The 18,261-nt window shown below is 41.4% G+C and overlaps 3 protein-coding genes across 3 annotated transcripts; 2 read left to right on the top strand and 1 right to left on the bottom strand.

Moving 5' to 3' along the window:
- Nucleotides 1-6: 6 nt before the first annotated feature.
- LOC103972568 (NDR1/HIN1-like protein 13) lies at nt 7-903 on the bottom strand. The gene has a single exon (XM_009386922.3). The coding sequence runs from the start codon at nt 710-712 to the stop codon at nt 89-91; it is 624 nt and encodes a 207-aa protein (XP_009385197.3). The 5' UTR covers nt 713-903; the 3' UTR covers nt 7-88.
- Nucleotides 904-925: 22 nt separating this feature from the next.
- Nucleotides 926-5,410, top strand: LOC103971803 (small ribosomal subunit protein mS86 (rPPR1)-like). Its single transcript, XM_018820887.2, has 3 exons — nt 926-2,149; nt 2,929-3,117; nt 3,508-5,410. Exon 1 carries the CDS (start codon nt 964-966, stop codon nt 2,116-2,118), a length of 1,155 nt encoding a protein of 384 aa, XP_018676432.2. The 5' UTR covers nt 926-963; the 3' UTR covers nt 2,119-2,149; nt 2,929-3,117; nt 3,508-5,410.
- A 2,924-nt stretch (nt 5,411-8,334) lies between these two features.
- On the top strand, nt 8,335-12,273 carry LOC103971802 (disease resistance protein RGA2-like). Its single transcript, XM_065174970.1, has 3 exons — nt 8,335-11,717; nt 11,834-11,881; nt 11,972-12,273. The coding sequence occupies exons 1-2, from the start codon at nt 8,451-8,453 to the stop codon at nt 11,849-11,851; spliced, it is 3,285 nt and encodes a 1,094-aa protein (XP_065031042.1). The 5' UTR covers nt 8,335-8,450; the 3' UTR covers nt 11,852-11,881; nt 11,972-12,273.
- Nucleotides 12,274-18,261: the final 5,988 nt, after the last annotated feature.

Genomic DNA, 18,261 nt, shown 5'->3' with positions numbered 1-18,261 from the left:
ATGTTTTCTATAATCTTCTTTCATGGGATGAATACGTATCAGCGTTCCATAGAAATGTTATGAATTATTTTGATGGAAGTACGTGCGGCTACAAGAAATAGATGTAACAACGTTTGTCCTTGGAGCCCACCGTGATGAGCCCGTCGGGCCCCACCTCCACGTCGCAGCTAACGTGGAGGTGGTGCCGGTGCGTGTCCCACGTCGACATCCTGAACCGGACCACCGACGACAGCTGCAGTCGGAACACCACCGAGCCCGCCCTCGCCTCCCGCGCGACCGTCCCCGCTGCCGCAGCCGGCGCCACCCCCGCCGCCTTCCCACTTATCACCGTCGTGTTCTTCGGCGGCTGGAAGAACGGTCCCGCCGCCGGGGCTGCCGCGGCCCCGACCCGGTCGTCCCGGTAGTAGACCGAGACGAAGACTGAGTCGTAGGAGACGGCGATCTCCTGGTTGGGGTTCCGGACCGCGACCTCGAAGGAGAAGGTGAGAGGGGCCGAGCCGTTGGCGGAGAGGCCGGTGACGGAGAATGAGGATACGTGGAAGCGGGGGCGGTGGGGGCGGAGGGCGAGCCAGAGCACGAAGAGGAGGACGCAGGCGGCGAGGAGGAGGGATAGGAAGGCGGAGCAGATGAGCTTGACGACTCGCTTGGTGAGGGTCCTATGGACCGGCCGCGAGATGAACAGGGTTGGCGGCGAGCTGAGTTCGGTGGGCATTGCCGGCTCGAATGGGTGGCGGTGGCAGCTGCCTGTTAGTTTTTATGTGGAAGGTGCGGAAGGATGGCAGGAAGCCGAAGGCATATATCAGATCTGCGAAGCCATTCCTTTCTGCTTCTTTTGGCTTTCCTTTCTTCGGACAAAGGAAGGTATGCTTTAAAATCTGTGCAAGTATCTGTCTGTTTTGATGTCATCAAGTTGCGTTCTATAACTCATGGACTTGTGGCCTTGTAACCGACCCAATCGTTGCGATGGCTTTGCTCGTCAGGCTCCGCCGCTGCCTCCCCCTCCCCCGCCGCCTCTCCGCTGCCCCGACCGCGGACCCTGCCGAACCCATCACTGCCGTCGCTGCCCTCTCACTTCTCCGCTCCGAGAAGGACCCGGCCCGCGTTCTCTCCATCTGCCGCGCCGCTGCACTCTCGCCCAACTCCTACCCCGATCGAACTGCCCTCTCCCTCGCCGTGTCCTCCCTCTCGGCCGCTGGCTCCCCCACCTCCGTCCGATCCCTCCTCGACGGCCTCCTCTCCTCCACCTCCGCCGCCGTTGCCCGTCCCCACGTCATTGTCCTCTTCGGCCAGGCCGGCATGCTCCCGGACGCCCTCCGCACATTCGAAGCATCCCAAACCCCGTCTGTTCGATCTCTCAACGCTCTCCTCTTCGCCTGCATCTTGTCCAAGAAACACGCCGAGGTCCCGAGAATCTTCTACGATTTTACCATTTCCTACGGTATAAACCCTAATCTCGACACCTACAACACCGTAATTAAAGCATTTTGCGAATCGGGATCGTCAAGATGCTTCTTTTCCGTCTTGGAGGAGATGGTTCGGATGAGAATAAAGCCAAATTTGACGACTTTCAGCGTTGCGCTTGCTGGGTTTTACCGCGAGCAGTTATTTGATGATATTAGGAAGGTTCTGTGGTTGATGAAGAAGCATAAATGTCATGCCGGTCTCTCAATCTATAATGTTAGGATTCTGAGCTTATGCAAGCTGAAGAAAAGCAATGAGGCCAAAGAGTTACTGAAGGAAATGCGAATGAGGGGCATGAAGCCAAATTGGGTCACCTATGATCATCTCATCTTGGGGTTCTGCATTGAGGGGTGCTTGGATGAGGCGAAGGTGCTTTTCAGGGAGATGGATAAGAGAGGATTGGTCCCTGAGAGCAGGTGTTACTTTAGTTTGATTTACTTTCTGTGCAAAGGTGGGGCTTTTGAGATGGCTTTGGAAGTGTGTAGGAAGAGTATGGAGAGGAATTGGGTGCCATGTTTTTCCCTTATGAGGGAGCTTGTGAATGGGCTTGTTAGTACTTCGAAGTTTGAGGAGGCTAGGGATATTATTGCAAAGGTGAAGGAGAAGTTCCCCACAAATGCTGAGATGTGGAGGGAGGTGGAAGGAACTTTGCCGTAGTTGCACACTGAGGACTTGGGGAGTCTGTGAGGTATGCCTTCTTTACCAGAATGAGATGTGGTGGTAGAATGGACTTCGGATTTAATGAACTCCTGTTAAAAACTGTATATTAATTGTTTATGCCGTAGCTATGCTAGTTGTATGCCCAAACTAAACTTTCTGCTCAGGCTATCTTCTGTTTACTTGCTTTCGACATTCTGAGTATGTTTCTTCACAGAAGTGAGAATTAGTAGGAGAGGAGGAGCAATTTCTCCTAAAAGAATGATTTTCTTCTCAGAAGAGAGATTAAATTGATATTATGATTTGTCAAATTTTCTGGCGACAACCTAAAATTTTAAGTTTTAACAATATTTTCTTACAAGTTGATGTCCAAATCTGCTTCCTTTGGAGGAAATGTATGTCATAGCTAAATAGAGATTTCATTTTGACCCTGTGGAAGCTTTTCTTTGGTTTCTTTAGTGGGAGTTTGCCAGTTTTCTATATTCCAGCAATTGTCTCAATCTGTCACAATAGTTTCACGTAGCTCTGAAATTTTGTATTAGAGATAATAATGGCTATCCCCTTATTTAATCCTTACGGGGGCTATCTAATCCTTTCTGAAGCTTAATAGAAGTTTTGCTGCTTCATACTTTGAAATTTTCTTCTTGATAAGTTACATGCCAGGGGCTGCTACATGTAACAAGCCCATTTATCCTAAGAATCATAGCTATGTATGTAGGATGATGATTAACTAGTATCCCTCAGATTTCTGAATAGGATTCATCATATATCCTTTTCTGATATTAGTTTGTTTTCTTTATGACATTTCAGGATTCTCGATCTGACAGAAATGAGGTCATTGGCTACCGCAAGAATTAAACTTTACCTTGCCGCTGAAATATGATATTGTCCAATGTGGAAAAGCATACATTGAATACATGAAGGAGGCTTCCTCTCCCTTGATGGATGTCTTATGCTTGATTGGAATTTAATACCGAGATATGAGGTTTGTCAAGTCTGGTAAGTTAAGGAATGTGTTTACAAGTTAACCCACAATTGAGTTTTTGACTTAAACTAGTACAGTATCAGATCTTTTTCATCTCCTGACTTTTACTTAAAAAATTGCTTTGCATCTTCTTTTTATATTATTGACCATGACAAACAATAATTTTTATGAAAAAGTTATTGATTTCTCAAACTTAATTTAGAATTGCATCAGTTCCATATACTCGCCACTGATATACCACAAGTCGACAATATCATTTGTTTTCTATGGCATATTTTTACTTGATCCATTGCAACTAGGAAACCTTACATTCTATAATTTCTTGTTCAACCTAGACAGCACCATTCAGAAGGTGGTTCATGATTTTAACAACAGTATCCTTGATTTTTTTTTTTTCCTTGCAGGATTCAGTTCAATTATCATCATTGGCTTGCAATTCTTTTTGATTTGTCACTGGACAGGGAACACTGGCTGTGGCTTACAATAAATATTAATGTGTCCTGTTAGTTTCTTCAATTAGGAATGCTCCTATATTTAGATGGTCGTTCTCTTAGTATTTAATTGTCAGTTGAAATTTAGTCTTGTCAACTTACAGATGAAACCAGAGTTTTAGGTGGTTTTCACTATGGTGGTTTTGTTTTCTGGGAGTAAATGAAATCGAGCTCCTTGGTAATCTTCACAGATCTATTATTTAGGGTGAAATTTGGATGTTCTTACCAAGGGGATGATGGACAAGTGGATTTTGATCATCTTGGATGATGTGTGGGAGGGTTTCAATAATTCATTGGAGTACCTTGCCACCCTGTTTTATTCTAGGAATGAGGAAGCAGGATTCTAATGAACGCCAGGCTTGAAAGCATAGCAAAAAGTATAGGTGACAATAAATCTGGAGAACTGGGAATTATTTAAAGAATGAGCATTTGGTGACCAAAACTTCAAAAGTTGGAACATATATGACAGCTGCATGCACATCTGAATCTATCCTATTTTTTATATGCTTTGTTTCCAAAGAATTACTGCTTTGAGAAAGATCTAGTACCGTAGCTTTGGATGGCCCTGTGGTTTGCTCACTCTGATGGAGTAGACAGTGGGAACTTAGTAGATGATCTTTCAAGTAAGTCATTTATTAAGAGAGGAAGAATAACAAGTTTGTGATCCACACAGTGTTTCATTAGCTTGCAGAATGTTGAAGAGGTTTTGGAAGATCTTAAATGCTTGCAGATGTTGATACTTTCTGAGCTTCCGGTGGATTTATCTACAGTTCCCTAGCAATGAAATCGAATAGCTCCTCAAGTTATTTTGCTTGCTTTAATATCTAGAATGGCTGAATCTGTGGCACTCTAAGCATTTGCAGTTGCCAAAAAACTTGAACAAGTCGTTCATAAGTGCTGATGTAAAGCAATTTCTGTCATAGCTGGGATCAGCAATTGAAACTCTTCATAATTAAGAGTATTGTCTCCAGCATCAGAAACGTTTTGATGTAGGATGGTTAAGGGCCATGAACGAGCTTCAGAAGTGACTTTGCATCAAAGGTCTCCATCATGCTGTGACTCGAGGAAAGTTCAGCCTGTGAACATAAATAGATTCTTGAAGGTCTCCAGTCACATTATAATCTTAGAGAGATGATGATTACAGGATACATGGGCTCAAATCTCCAAGCTGGCTAAAGGAACAAATTTTGTCTAATATTGAGCATTCAGCAGCATCCTGCTATTTGCCAATCTTTAACAGCCTTGCTTTGTGCCTCAGATGTTGTTGGCCTATACATCCAGTGCCCTATTCATTACAGCAGCGTAGCACATGAAGGAACACAGAGAGAAAACCTGATTTCCAGAAAGAAAGAAAATTTCAACTTTACAACTATTTAGCCTTTGAGGCTAATCTCTGGATACATGAGTTATCACAATTTTCTCAAAGGATTCCACGACAACAAAATACTACTAACTGGATTAGTCAAAAAATGAAGTGTTGGAAGCTGATGTAAATGAGCCTTCAGGCGCGTGAGGACCGAGCTATGCGCGTTGGTGATAAGCCTCATTTGGTGGTGAAGTCTTACTCCAATTCCTTAGCCGGCTGGTCAAAGAAGCTCACCGAGAGTGATTTAAGATAAAAGAATACTGCTCACAGGTCCTGCCCCCTAGTGTCATAGGGAAGGTATGGCACGGCACATTAGTATATTTGACGTGTGATAAAGACTAATCTGAGCACAAAATGTATTGTCATAAAGGGTCATCTGAGCACCAAAAATTGTTATATGTTTCATGAGCACCAAAGGTTGATATATGAAAACTTCGGCGGATTGATGCCTCCTTGATCTTTTGGGCATAGGGGGATTTAATTGAAGTGGAATCAAATGAATCTATTCGTTGGATTTGTGCTCAAAGTATAGTAGGGGGATCCAAGGTCAATAGCTGAAACTTTGAGGGAATCGATGACTCTTTCATCTTCTGGGCAAAGGGGGATTTGGCTGAAGTAGATGAATCTACTTCTTTTATTTGATGAAACTCCAAACACATATCCTTTAGACATCAGTTGGATTTGTGCCCAAAGAGTTTAATATATGAAATCTATCAATTGAGGATGGTGAGATTCGTTGGCGTTGACCATGGGATATCGTAGATGTTCGGGTGTTCCAGAGCGATAAAGGTCACGGCCAATGACCTCTGCAAGAACCATCATATAGGTAAGCATTTTTACCGAGGGGAAAGATTAGGATCCTTTTTTTTACATCAAAATATTGGGAGATGATATAGGTGATAGTTAATTGATCCAACTTGGTTCGGATCCACATGCACAAGAAGAGACCTTCGAGAGCAACCAAGGCGATATCGAGTAAACAATAGTCGATATGCAGGTGGCACCGAACCCTTGACCTCCTCACTTTGACTTGGCAGCTAAATCCTGCTTGAGGAAGATTCGATCCAAATATTTAACATCCGTCTCAGTACGCAACTTTGGACTTCTGTCCTCCAAAGCAGCATTTATATCCTCAGCTAGACAGCAACTTCCCCTTAATTATTTGTTGACTTCAACAGCTCCGCACCGTCACACCACCTATTTCATTTCATGCACAATAACCATCCTCACCAGCAACCCAAGAAATAGCTCTATATACTGTAGAGCTGGTGCTATCTTTCTTTTAATTAAATCTGAAGGTTAATTATAGATTATCTTATATAGCCAATTACCTTTAATGTTTCTATTTTTATATTTTAAAAAATTAGATTGATATTCCTATAATTACGAATGTGAGACATTTAGATTTATTTATCCTAACGATATTAGTTTTACTTATAGAAACATGAAAATAAAATGTAAAAAGATAATTTTACCGTTCGATGATAGATTAAGATGTTGTTGGTGTTAACACTGACGCAGTTGCCTAGCTACTTTCAACAACGATAAGGTCCGCTCTTATCGTGATACCATCCGCCTTAACGAGGAGTGCACCGCTCGCATCACATTGTTCTACATCTGCATCGACGTCGACGTAGATGCAGAGCGACATGGGTGGGAAATGATATATCAGCGGTTATATACCAAGGCGTTAAATTGTTAGCCATATTAAAACATGTTCGCAATGAAGATGACAAATGTATAGTAAACCAGACTATATGGTCATGTGTAGTGCTTAACACATGACAATAGTCATGTTGACTAGTGATAGACTACAATGATCATAAAATACATGTCACACCGAAATCAATTTTTTCCCCAATTTTGGAACGCTGCATGTGGGAAACGAATGACCACCACAATCATGCGATTGAGGGTCTATGATTTATAACTATGCATTTGTGTTAGTGCTATATTTGCATTGATGTTGACGTAATTGCTGAGCAGTGAAAGGATCGTTTGGCCAGAGGTGATATTAGAACTAATATGACAGTGGGGGGAGCGATAGGAGCTTCTACGACTCTAGCTTCGGATCGAGATTAGAATCCATCCAATGAGTCAACGATGAGGTGGGCATCATCTTTATCGTAGATACCATAATGACCACCACCATTTGTGTCGACGCTGACACAGTTGCTGCTTGGCAACTACGTTAGCATCGACAAAGATGCAAAACACATAAGGCGGGTAACGATAAGATCAATGATGTCCTCCTCGTGGAGGTAGGTGACATCAAGTGACTGTAAACTTTATTTTCATCGGATGCGGTAAGACAACTACATCAATGTCAACGTTAGTGACGTCACCATTTATCACCTTCGATGTAATATGCTATCGAATATTAAAATTATTATTTTATTTTTTTATTTTTATATTTTTATTAGTAAAATTAATATCATCCGGATAAATGGACCAATATAACTATAGCTAATACAACTTTTTTTAGCGTGAAAATTGAAACGCGAAAGATAATTAGCTATAGACGATAATATGACAATGACTGGCACGATAAATTGATGACGAGTGCTGACGGTTTTTTTTTATTGGGTCCCACTGGAATCGTCGGTTTGCTGCCTGGAACGGACAGCTGAGCTCCTCCCGGCGTCGTTTTCCACCGTCAACGTCGCCGCCGCGGACCGCTGCTCGCCCCGCCCCCGTTGCCCCCAAAGCGGAGAGAATGTTCTCGACTCAGATTCATCGTCATCATTCCGCATCTTCTACGCCGGAATCTGATGCCGGGAAACATCCCTCGGGACGAAAGAGGCAGATCGAGTCGGATCCTGTTCGGATTCAGGCGCTCCGTCGGCAGCACCGAGGCGGCAAGGAAGGCCGACTTCCCTTTCAAGAAGAGAACAGAAGGGAGACAGGAACCCGCGACCAACCGGTAACACTGTCTTCTTCTCTAATTTAACCCTAGATTTTAGATTATCTGATGCAAATAATTTCACATGCATCTCTCAAATACTAAATCCAACCAAACGGAGGCATAAATTATAGACCCTCAACCACTTGAAGCGTTCCATAATTGAGGGGAAAAATTGATTTCGGTGTGACAGTTCTTGTATTTTGTGATCATTGTAGTCGATCACTAGTCAACATGACTATTATCATGTGTTAATTTATACGTATCATGTGCAAAGCACTTCTCATGGCTTTGTCATATAATCTCGTTTACTATAGATCTGTCATCTTCATTGGCACATGTCTTGATCTGGTTGGCAATTCAATGCCTTGAATCTACAGAAGGTGCCAATGACTAACTAGATCTCTGAAGTCAAGATGAGTTGGTCTTTTTATAAGACAATATGAGAAGGTGCTCCACAATATTAAAGTTGTCTGCTGTCCTAAATGAAATGTGTCTGCTCATAGTTTCCCTTTCGTCACTTAATGACCTTACTGCTCATCTGAGCTCAGTCTCTTCTCTGCTGGAAGTCAGAGGCGAGCTCCTCTAATGGCTCCACTGCTAATAGCAGGTTGGTTCATAGGCACATTCATAGCTAAGGTGGCAGACCTGGGCATCCTCTACGTGAAGAACCAGTATGAGTACCGGGATGTCAAAGGAAAACTGAAAAAACTGGAGAAAAATCTCAGAAAGATCCAAGCAGCACTCTTTGAGGTCGACAAGAGACGGATCACAAACCCCGGTTTGGAGGAATGGCTATGGGACCTAAAGGATTCTGTTTATGCTGCGGAGGACGTGATCGATGGATTTGAGTACAATCTGCTTGAAGATATAGCCAAGGGCAAGAACCAGCTGATTTTTGAGGAGCAGAGCAAAGACCGGGCTAAGATCAAGAACAAGTTCATACACACACTCAAGCTACTGGCTTTTTGCGACAAGGATCTCAACCAGTTGGATGATGCTATCAAGAAATTCAGTGAACTTGTAGATGAACTTGGCAAACTTCTCAAGGTGGTGGAGCTAAATGTAGCCACTAACAAGAAGGATGATGCAGAAATTCCCAATTGGCGACGGACAACCTCCCCCATCAAGCCCAGGCCACCGAGAGGACGAGATGAAGAAGTAACGGAACTGAAGAATCTTCTTAATACAGGTAACAATTTGAATCCTGATAGCAACAATTTTTCTCTTGTTTCCATAGTAGGCCCTGGTGGGATCGGTAAGACAGAACTTGCTCGGCTTGTATACAATGATGAAAGTTTAAAATTTGATATTAAGGCATGGGTCTGTGTGTGCAATAATTTCGATGTGAGGAGGCTTTCCATAGAAATCATAGAATCTGCTGCTATCCATCGACATATTGGTCTTCACAGCATTAATAATTTGGATGAGATTCTCAAACTGACTGATCTTCATAGCATCAGTAACTTGGATGAGATACAGAAAATTCTGTCTGAGTGTCTAAAGGACAAAAGGGTTTTAGTTGTTTTGGATGATGTGTGGGAGGAGTCCGTTGCTATCTGGGAAAACCTGTGCAGTGCATTTAGATCTGGTCACAAGGGATGCAGAATCATAGTAACCACTCAGCTTGAAAGTGTGGCAAAGATGATGGGGACCAGGGACATAGTAAATCTGGATGGCTTAGATGACACGGTTAACTGGGAGTTACTCAAAGATTGTTCACTTAGTGACCAAAAACATGCTGAGCATCGGAGGTTGGAACGGATAGGCTGGGAAATATCTCAGAAGTTGGGGGGCTCACCCTTGGCAGCAGTGACAGTAGGACGTGCTTTAAAATATGATTTGAAGGAAGAACACTGGAGAAGAATCTTGCATAAGAAGATATATGAAATTGAAGAAAAGGAAGGTGACATTGTGTCAGTTCTGAGACTCAGCTATGAGCAGCTGCCTGCATACTTGAAGCAGTGCTATATTTCATGTTCTTTGTTTCCAAAGAACCATAGCTTTGAGAGAGATGATTTACTTCAAATGTGGATGGCCCTAGGCTTTGTTCAAGCAAATGACAAACATGACAGGATGGAGGACATTGGTCAGGACTTAATAAATGAGCTGTCATCCCGATCCTTTTTCGTGAATGCAAAGAGAAAGGAGGACAAGTTTGTGATCCATGCTGTCTTGCATGAGCTTGCCGATTGTATTTCTGATGGTGAATATTTTAGACTCGATGATGAATATGAAGGAAATCAGCCGATTAGAATCCCAGATAAGGCTCGCCATATTTATGTTACTGCTGATAATCTGGTTATGTTTTCTAAGATTTTGTGCAAGAAGGACAATGTGCGCAGCCTTATTGTTGCTGGTGATCTCTCCCATGGCATCCCCAAGTCTGACTTTGTGGATAGTCTTAAAGAGGTTTTGGATAGTTTAAAATGCCTGCGGCTTTTGATACTTTCTGTGCTTGGAAGTGGCTTACCTAAGGCTATTGGTGGTTTAAAACATCTACGCTACTTGGAAATCCCAGGTGATGTAATAACTGAATGGCCAGAATCATTTTTCAATCTTTACCATCTACAGTGGGTGAATCTGAAGATGTGCTCTAAGAATTTGTTGCTGCCAGAAAAGATGAACAGGTTAATAAGACTTCGTCGCCTAATTCCTAGTCCAGAAGCAATTTCTACCATAGCTGGAGTTGGCAAGCTAACTTCTCTTCAGGAATTAAAGAAGTACCATGTGCAGCTTAAGGAAGGATTTGAAGTAGGACAGTTAAGTGCCATGAACCAGCTTCAAGGAAAACTCTGCATCAACAATCTCCAGTATGTTGAGAGTATGAATAAAGCAGAACAGGCCATGCTGCACACCAAAGAGCACCTTAGCAAGTTGAAACTACATTGGGATTATAATGGGAAAGAGATAATCCAACACAGCAAATGGGAAGATGCCGAAAAAGTTATTGAAGGACTCAAACCGCATTCAAATCTCAGAAAACTGACTATTTCAGGCTATAAAGGATGCAAATCTCCAACATGGATGAAGAACAAAGTGTTGTCCAACTTAGAGCACTTAAAGTTATGCAATTGCAGTTCCTGGAAGGCTCTTCCACCTTTTGGTGAGCTTCCGCTTCTCAAGATCCTGCACATAAGATCTCTAAGCTCAATTGACAAGATTGATAAAACGTTCTTTGGCATCGACAAAGATAAAATTTGTGTGAATCCCCAAAAGGAGAAAAAAGAGAATAATGTATCATTCCCTGCATTAGAGGAGCTCTTGTTTGATGATCTGAAAAATTGGAATGCATGGGATGGACTAGAGAATGGCTTTGTACTGTTTCCTTGTCTTCATAAGCTCTTCATTTGGAATTGCAACTACTTAAGGGGGCCTCTGCCTCTGCCATCGTTCCTCAGGGAACTTACCATTCTAGTGTATCCACCTAGTCCAATCATTTTTCCCGAGGACATATCCCCAACATCAATGTTCAAGATTTACACTGATAACATCCATCTCATCCGGGATTGCCTTGAAGAAAGGAACCCTGTTCTGCTTTGCACACTGGAAATCCATGGCATCTCTGTCCTGAGATCCCTTATTGATGAAAAAGATTGGTTCTTTCGACTCAACTCCCTCAAACAACTTGTTCTTGTGAACTGTGGGACCTACAATCCTCCAGAGCTGCAGAACATTTCGTTCCCTATAATTCGACGTGCTTCGGATGCCCGAAAAATCAACAGTCCACCAGTAGAAGCCTCATCAAAGGAATCGCGCACTAGGCAACGTGATGAAGATCAGGGATGGAACACCCAGTCCCTAAGTACCAACGAAGCGGTGCACATGCCGACGCCCGAGAAGACGGACATCAAGGTACTATCAAATAAATATGCTTCTTCTCCTCTTCATGTGTTCTGCATCTGGACCTTTTGTCTTTGATGAAGCCATGATGAAAACGTAACCACAACCCTTTACTTATTCCTGAGCAGAGGTCGAAGATGTCCTAAGGTGCCAAGCAGGATGATGCATCTAACTAGGTACTATATTATGAACGCATGGCTTACCCTTCATGTTTATGAAGTGACGAAGAGAAGTAACCACACTGTTTCTCACTTATTTGTGAGCAGATGCTGAAGACAGGCCAAGGTTCCATGCAGGAGGTTCATATGTCCGAAGGCAGATGAAGAGCTAAATCGAAGCCCATGCTGCCGCTCAAGGTGCTTCCTGTTCAGCGTGTCATGCCCGTCTCAAATAAATTTGCTGGTGGTCCAGTATTAGTAGTCTTCTTCTTTAAGTTCTCATTTTCTCTTCGGTAATAAGGATTTCCTTTGCTGAGGGAACCATCGTTTACTTATCTAGGTGTGTTGCTTTGTTCTTCTGAATGCAGCTACTTATTTCAATGCAATGAACTATCGTTCTTGGTGATTCATTTGCATCCTTTACTGGGCTTTGTTCTCTGGTGCCAGCAAGATCGATCTTATTATTATTTATTTGAGGAAAATGCTATAGATATTTGTTCATTTCACAAGGTGAGAAGGAGAAAAACCAGTGAATTAGAAAGAAGCCGTGCACCCTTTCCTTTAGTACTATGTCATGAGTTCTTATTATCTCTTGCTTAAACAACCTTATTCACACACAATATGCCACTAGCAAATGTTTCATTCTTATTTGTTTCTGATAGCTCTGACTTTGTCTGTGAATAGCAAAACAGGAGATATAATGACTCCATGGAGTAGTCAACACAATGAGAAGTAGTACTATCAATAATTCTGAGGTTGCTCTATCATCAGTGCCCAGTGACAATACATGTCGGCAGGAATCTTTCGAAGAGATGCTCAGATGAATCAACATCATTCCCCGAAGTGATGATGCAAGTAAAACTCGGAATCTTTTTGCCACTTGTTAAGAAGAACATGGTCACCAAAAGCAATAAAGATATCGATACTGTTATCGGTCGTCTCAAGAACTCCAGCCATTGGAAAAAGGTTCAGTAGTTTTAATTTGATTTCATTTTTTTGATGGCTTAGGATTTAGATTAAGGAACCATTGATGAATTAGGATTAAGATTTATAAATCTTAATTATTAGTGAATTAAAATTTATCTTTATAAATTCTTAAAAAATCTCATAGTCTTATCGAGAGAGATATGCTTCCAGTGGAAACTTTAAATAGTTAGAATACTGTACTATTTTGATTAATTATTTTATCCAAATGTATTTAAATATTTTTATACGGGTACAAATGTCAAATTCAATTATAGAGATATAAAACACTGATTTTGAACGGATTTGTGTGCAAATTTGTCATATAAATAGATATGAAAATAAATGTTAAACTCATAATTAGAGGGATAAATATAAAACAATCATTGATTTGGGAGGGATATGTATGCAATTTGTTATATCAATTACTAAATACACCAAAAATAAGCTAATAAATTTTAAATTTAAATTTAGAGTGATAAATATAAAGAATAATTGATTTTGGAGGGATATGAATGTAATTTTGTCATATCAATAAATAAATAAACAAAAAATAATAAAATACATGCTTAACTCAAATGTAGAGTTAAATTGATTCTAACAAATAACAAATAGCTATGTAATTTTATCATATAAACATAATATCAAAAGGATAAATATTTCTACTTGTGCAAATTAAATTCTCAAGTCGATCGAGGGGAAAAGTCAATGACACCTGAGTTAGCTCGATATGGTTCTAGTCCGTGTGTATGAGAGGGATGACTAAGCCACTGATGTATCTTAAGAACTCTTTCGACGGCTAAGGTGGATCCCAATTCGATCTCTCTAATACTTAAATTAGTTTGGATATGAATAGAATAAATTTAGGAAATAATATATAACATTGGTAATAATATAAATAATAACTTTTCATATTAGGTAAAAGAGGGAGAATATCTTATAAAATATTGTTTAGTAAAAATAACTCTTGATCGCTCCTTTTGGACTGATGTCCATATTGATAGACAATGGGATAGTTCTTATCTTATTTATGCCAACCAGGCTATCACATATATAGCCATGTGCTGAGTTGTTATTAGTCGAGAAGATTTCTTATATCATTTATTCCCTATGAAGGTGCACTTTGGGAGCTCTTCTAGAGAGGTCTAGAAGTGTAGTAATTGGGTAAGCACATACACTATGTGGAAACGAAGGGGATCCCATATGTTTGATCGACTTGATTAGATGAGAGTTAGTTGACCTGGTCGGGTTGGGCACTGGCCGACTTGGTTGCCTTGTGCACTTAACAAGGAGGTTGGGTGCTGGTTAACCTAGTTGCCTTGGGCGCTCATCGAAGAGGTCGGGTGCTATCCGACCTGGTTGGGTTGGGGACTTACAGACATTGTCAACTTGGATTCTTGTCGAGGAGGTCAAGAGCTGGCCAACTTGGTTAGGTTGGGAATTGGTTGACCTGACTGCCTCGGATGCTCATTGAGAAGGTCAAAATCTAACCAACCTAGTAGAGTTAGGGGACTAGCCAACTCAGACACATGTTGAGATTAGGAGTTTGTTGGCCTGGTCAGGTTGAGAACTAGCTGAATTGGTTGCCTTGATCGCTTGTCAAGGACGTTAGGAACTAATTGACCTTATCATCTTATACACTCGTCGAGGTGGATATCTTGGGCGTTCACTAGATGGACACCTTGGATGCTCGTTGAGGAGGTTGTCCTAGGAATTTATCGAGGTGGTGATTTTGCAAGCTATGCCTTAGGAGATTATTGGATCCTCACTAAGGGGGGCACATTGGGTGCCATTGAGATTCTTACCCCGAGAAGGGTGCATCAAGTATTGTTTGGATACTTATCTCAATAGAGACATATCAGTTGCCCCTTAAGATACTCACCTCGAGAAGGGCACATTAAGTGTTATTTGAATGCTCATCCTAAGAGGGACACGTCGGGTGTTATTGATATGTTTGTCCCAAGAGGGGCACATTAGACATTGCTTGGATGCTCACCTTGAAAGATACATGTTGGGTGCTGTTGAGGTGCTTACCTCAAGAGAGACATATTCGGCAATGCTTGGATGCTCAGCATAAGAAGGGCACATCGGGTGTCATTGAAACACTCACCCCAAGATGGGCGCATTAGGCTTTGGATATTCACCCCAACAAGGGACACATCAATTATTTTTGGACGCTTACTGTAACACTTCCGATTAGTCCAACATCGAAAGTAGGCATGATTAAGATTAACTAATAAGGGTTTGATAAGTATGCTATTATTAGCTTTAAATTAAGTATTTTGGCTAGTGGATTGGTCAAACGAAGTTGATAAATCAATTAGCCCATTAGGCTTGGGTAATGAAACCTTACTCCAAAAAGGTCATGTCGAGTGTCATTGAAATACTTACCCTAAGAGTGTCCCAGTAGTAAGTACCTCGATTAGGGCCCTCTTCATTTGCACAACTCATCTCATGATCTTCATCGGGGAATTCTGTGTAACTCCAACCTGTAAGCTGTTTTTTCCCTCCTACTTGTGCAAAGGGCTCAATGACTACTACCTCAGTCCTTAAGAGGGCTTTAAGGTGCGGGTTGCTATATTAAACAATAAGGGTTGGAAGGAGCATTTTTTATTCGTAGGGATTGATTGAGATTAGAGCTTTGGTCTTAACTACTTGACACATCCATAGATAATAGCCTTTTTACTAACCCTTGAGGAGTGCTTTGACTATAGGAGATACTCTCCTCTTTAGAGGCCATCTAAAAATTGAACGAGGACTAGCTAGTCGATGCAAATCTCAACTTGTCTCCTCGGAATACGATCTGAACCCTCCTTCTCCAATGCTTTATATATTTAATCTATGACTTAGTTTTTTAGACTTTTACATGAATGGACATTCGAACAATGAAAAGATAGAGAGCTATATATTACAGGAGTGTTAACCTACCGAACCACTCAACAAGAGTTCAAGCGAGGATGCTCCACCCTCCAACCTATAGTACCTTCACTCATGAGAGGCAACAACTAACATTCCTGATCCTTGGTGCATCTATCTCGACATAGACCCCCATATAGTACTAGTGTCTATTCAATGACCCAAGTCTCTATTATTCAGTGGGAACCTTAATCGATGTGCTCTTTCCAACTGAGGTCTTCCTAAATATCACTTAACAAGTGTAGACATTGTTGGAAATTATGCAAACTGTGACCCACTAACATCCTTTATTATGGTGATTAACATAAGTAACTATACTAATATCCTCTTTTATGATGTTGTTTAGACACAAGATTTAACGACTAACGATCTTACCCTGATAGCCTTTTCCTTGATGAGGTTCACTAAATATTATCTCTCCCCTTGAGATCGTTAACCTGCATATCACATTCAAAGTCGAGCCTCACATCATATTCAGAGTTGAGCCTTACTCTAAGATGAATCCGACCAAGTTAATGATAGTGGATATACCATCGGTATTTAATACATGTCGTAGATCGATCGTCATTGAACAGACTATGCGTAATGGTGCTAACTTAGGCTTCAGTGAACCCCAAGTTATTACTATCTTGTCGCTCCTCCTATGTGTAGTGGTGCCACCATTAAGATAGTGGCACCAAAATGTTATAAGAAAAATCAATGATGCCTAAGGAAGTTTGATGTTGTTTGGGTCGGCATGCCTAAGAGGAGTGAGGTGGTTACTAATGTTTATAAAACTCTTTGAGGGCTAAGGTGGATCCACTCATGTATTTTGACGATGACATGCATGACGATTAAAATTGAGTAGATTTTCATAGGGAAGATATGGCACGACACATTAGTATATTTGACGTGTGATAAAGATTAATCTGAGAACAAAATGTATTATCATAAAGGGTCATTTGAGCACCAAAAATTGCTGTATGTTTCATGAGATCTATGCCTCCATCGAACGCCTCTACTTTGGGGGATCGATGCCTCCTTGATCTTTTGGGTAAAGGGGGATTTAATTGAAGTGGAATCAAATAAATCTACTTCCTTCCAATAGAATTCTCGATGTCCTCTAATTGTCGATCCATCTGTTGAATTTGTGCCCTAAGTATAATAGGGGATCCATACCTCTATCAAATGTCTCCAAGGTCAATAGCTGAAACTTTGGGAGGATTGATGACTCTTTGATCTTTTGGGTCTACTTTATTTGATGAAACTCCAAACACATCCTTTACGCATCAATTGGATTTGCGCCCAAAGAGTTTAATATATGGAATCTATCGATTGAATCTCTTACTTGAGGATGATGAGATCCGTTGGCATTGATTGTGGGATATCGTAGATGTTTGTCAGTTAGATGATCAATTAGTTGTGGGTGTTCAAGAGCGACAAAGGTCACGGCCAATGACCTCTGCAAGAACCATCATATAGGTAAGCATTTTTATCAAAGGAAAAGATTAGGATCATTAAATAATCATTAGTACTAAATGATAGAATGAGAGAATGAAGAATGAAATTATAAGGATAAAGCAAAAAGGCACACTTCAAGTAGTATCATGTGAAGTCTATTTATACATAGTGAAAGAGGATATTTCTTTAACTGAGCAGAGAGATTTCCTCATGCAGTTGAGGAAATCTCATCTGCTATGCAGTTGAGAATATCTCTCTTTTATCAGAGAAAATCTCTCTGTTATCATGCCCCCGCAAGATCGAGCTCCTATCAAGGATACCGATCTTGGATCGATGAAACAAAAATAGTTTGCGGGCTAGAGGCTTCGTGAGTGAGTCTGCAAGTTGATCAGCCGTATGGACATGAGAGACACGAAGTTGATGTCTGACAACTTGATCTCGCACGAAGTGAAAGTCGATGGCGATGTGCTTCATGCGCGAGTGGAACACTGGATTGACACATAAGTAGGTAGCTCCAACATTGTCACAATATATTGTGGGAGTATGAGTAAAGCTAACTTTGAGTTCCTTGAGGAGATTTGTGATCCAGTTGAGTTCAGCAGCAGTGGTAGCAATGGCACGATATTCAGCTTCAGTTGTAGACCGGGCCACTGTCTTTTGCTTCTTAGAACTCCAGCTGATTGGATTAGACCCAAGAAAGATGACATACCCTGACGTGGAGGTTCTATCATCAAAGTTTCCCGCCCAATCAGCATCAGCAAAGGCATGGAGATGAAGTTGAGTGGTTTTGCGGAGAAAGAGACCATGATTAAGGGTCCCTTTAAGATATCGCAAAATTCGTTTAACCGCAGACCAATGTATAGCAGAAGGTTGGTGCATGTATTGAGACAATTTATTGACTGCAAATGAGATATCTGGACGGGTGAGAGCCAAGTATTGTAAGGAGCCAAGTACTTGCCGGTATTGAGTTGAGTCCGTGGTAGGGCTGCCATCACATAATTTGAGTGATTCACCAGTAGAGAGAGGAGTAGCAACTACTTTCGCATCCTGCATATTTGTCTTTGATAATAAGTCTTGAA

Source organism: Musa acuminata, chromosome BXJ3-11 (genome assembly GCF_036884655.1).
Source record: "Musa acuminata AAA Group cultivar baxijiao chromosome BXJ3-11, Cavendish_Baxijiao_AAA, whole genome shotgun sequence".
NCBI lineage: Eukaryota > Viridiplantae > Streptophyta > Magnoliopsida > Zingiberales > Musaceae > Musa > Musa acuminata.
The sequence above is the reverse complement of the archived record's forward strand: the minus strand, read 5'-3'. Positions and strand labels throughout refer to the sequence as shown.

Bases quoted from the DNA above. Each gene is read 5' to 3' on its own strand.
- LOC103971802 (XM_065174970.1), top strand. From the start codon at position 8,451: ATGGCTCCACTGCTAATAGCAGGTTGGTTCATAGGCACATTCATAGCT.
- LOC103972568 (XM_009386922.3), bottom strand. From the start codon at position 712: ATGCCCACCGAACTCAGCTCGCCGCCAACCCTGTTCATCTCGCGGCCG.
- LOC103971803 (XM_018820887.2), top strand. From the start codon at position 964: ATGGCTTTGCTCGTCAGGCTCCGCCGCTGCCTCCCCCTCCCCCGCCGC.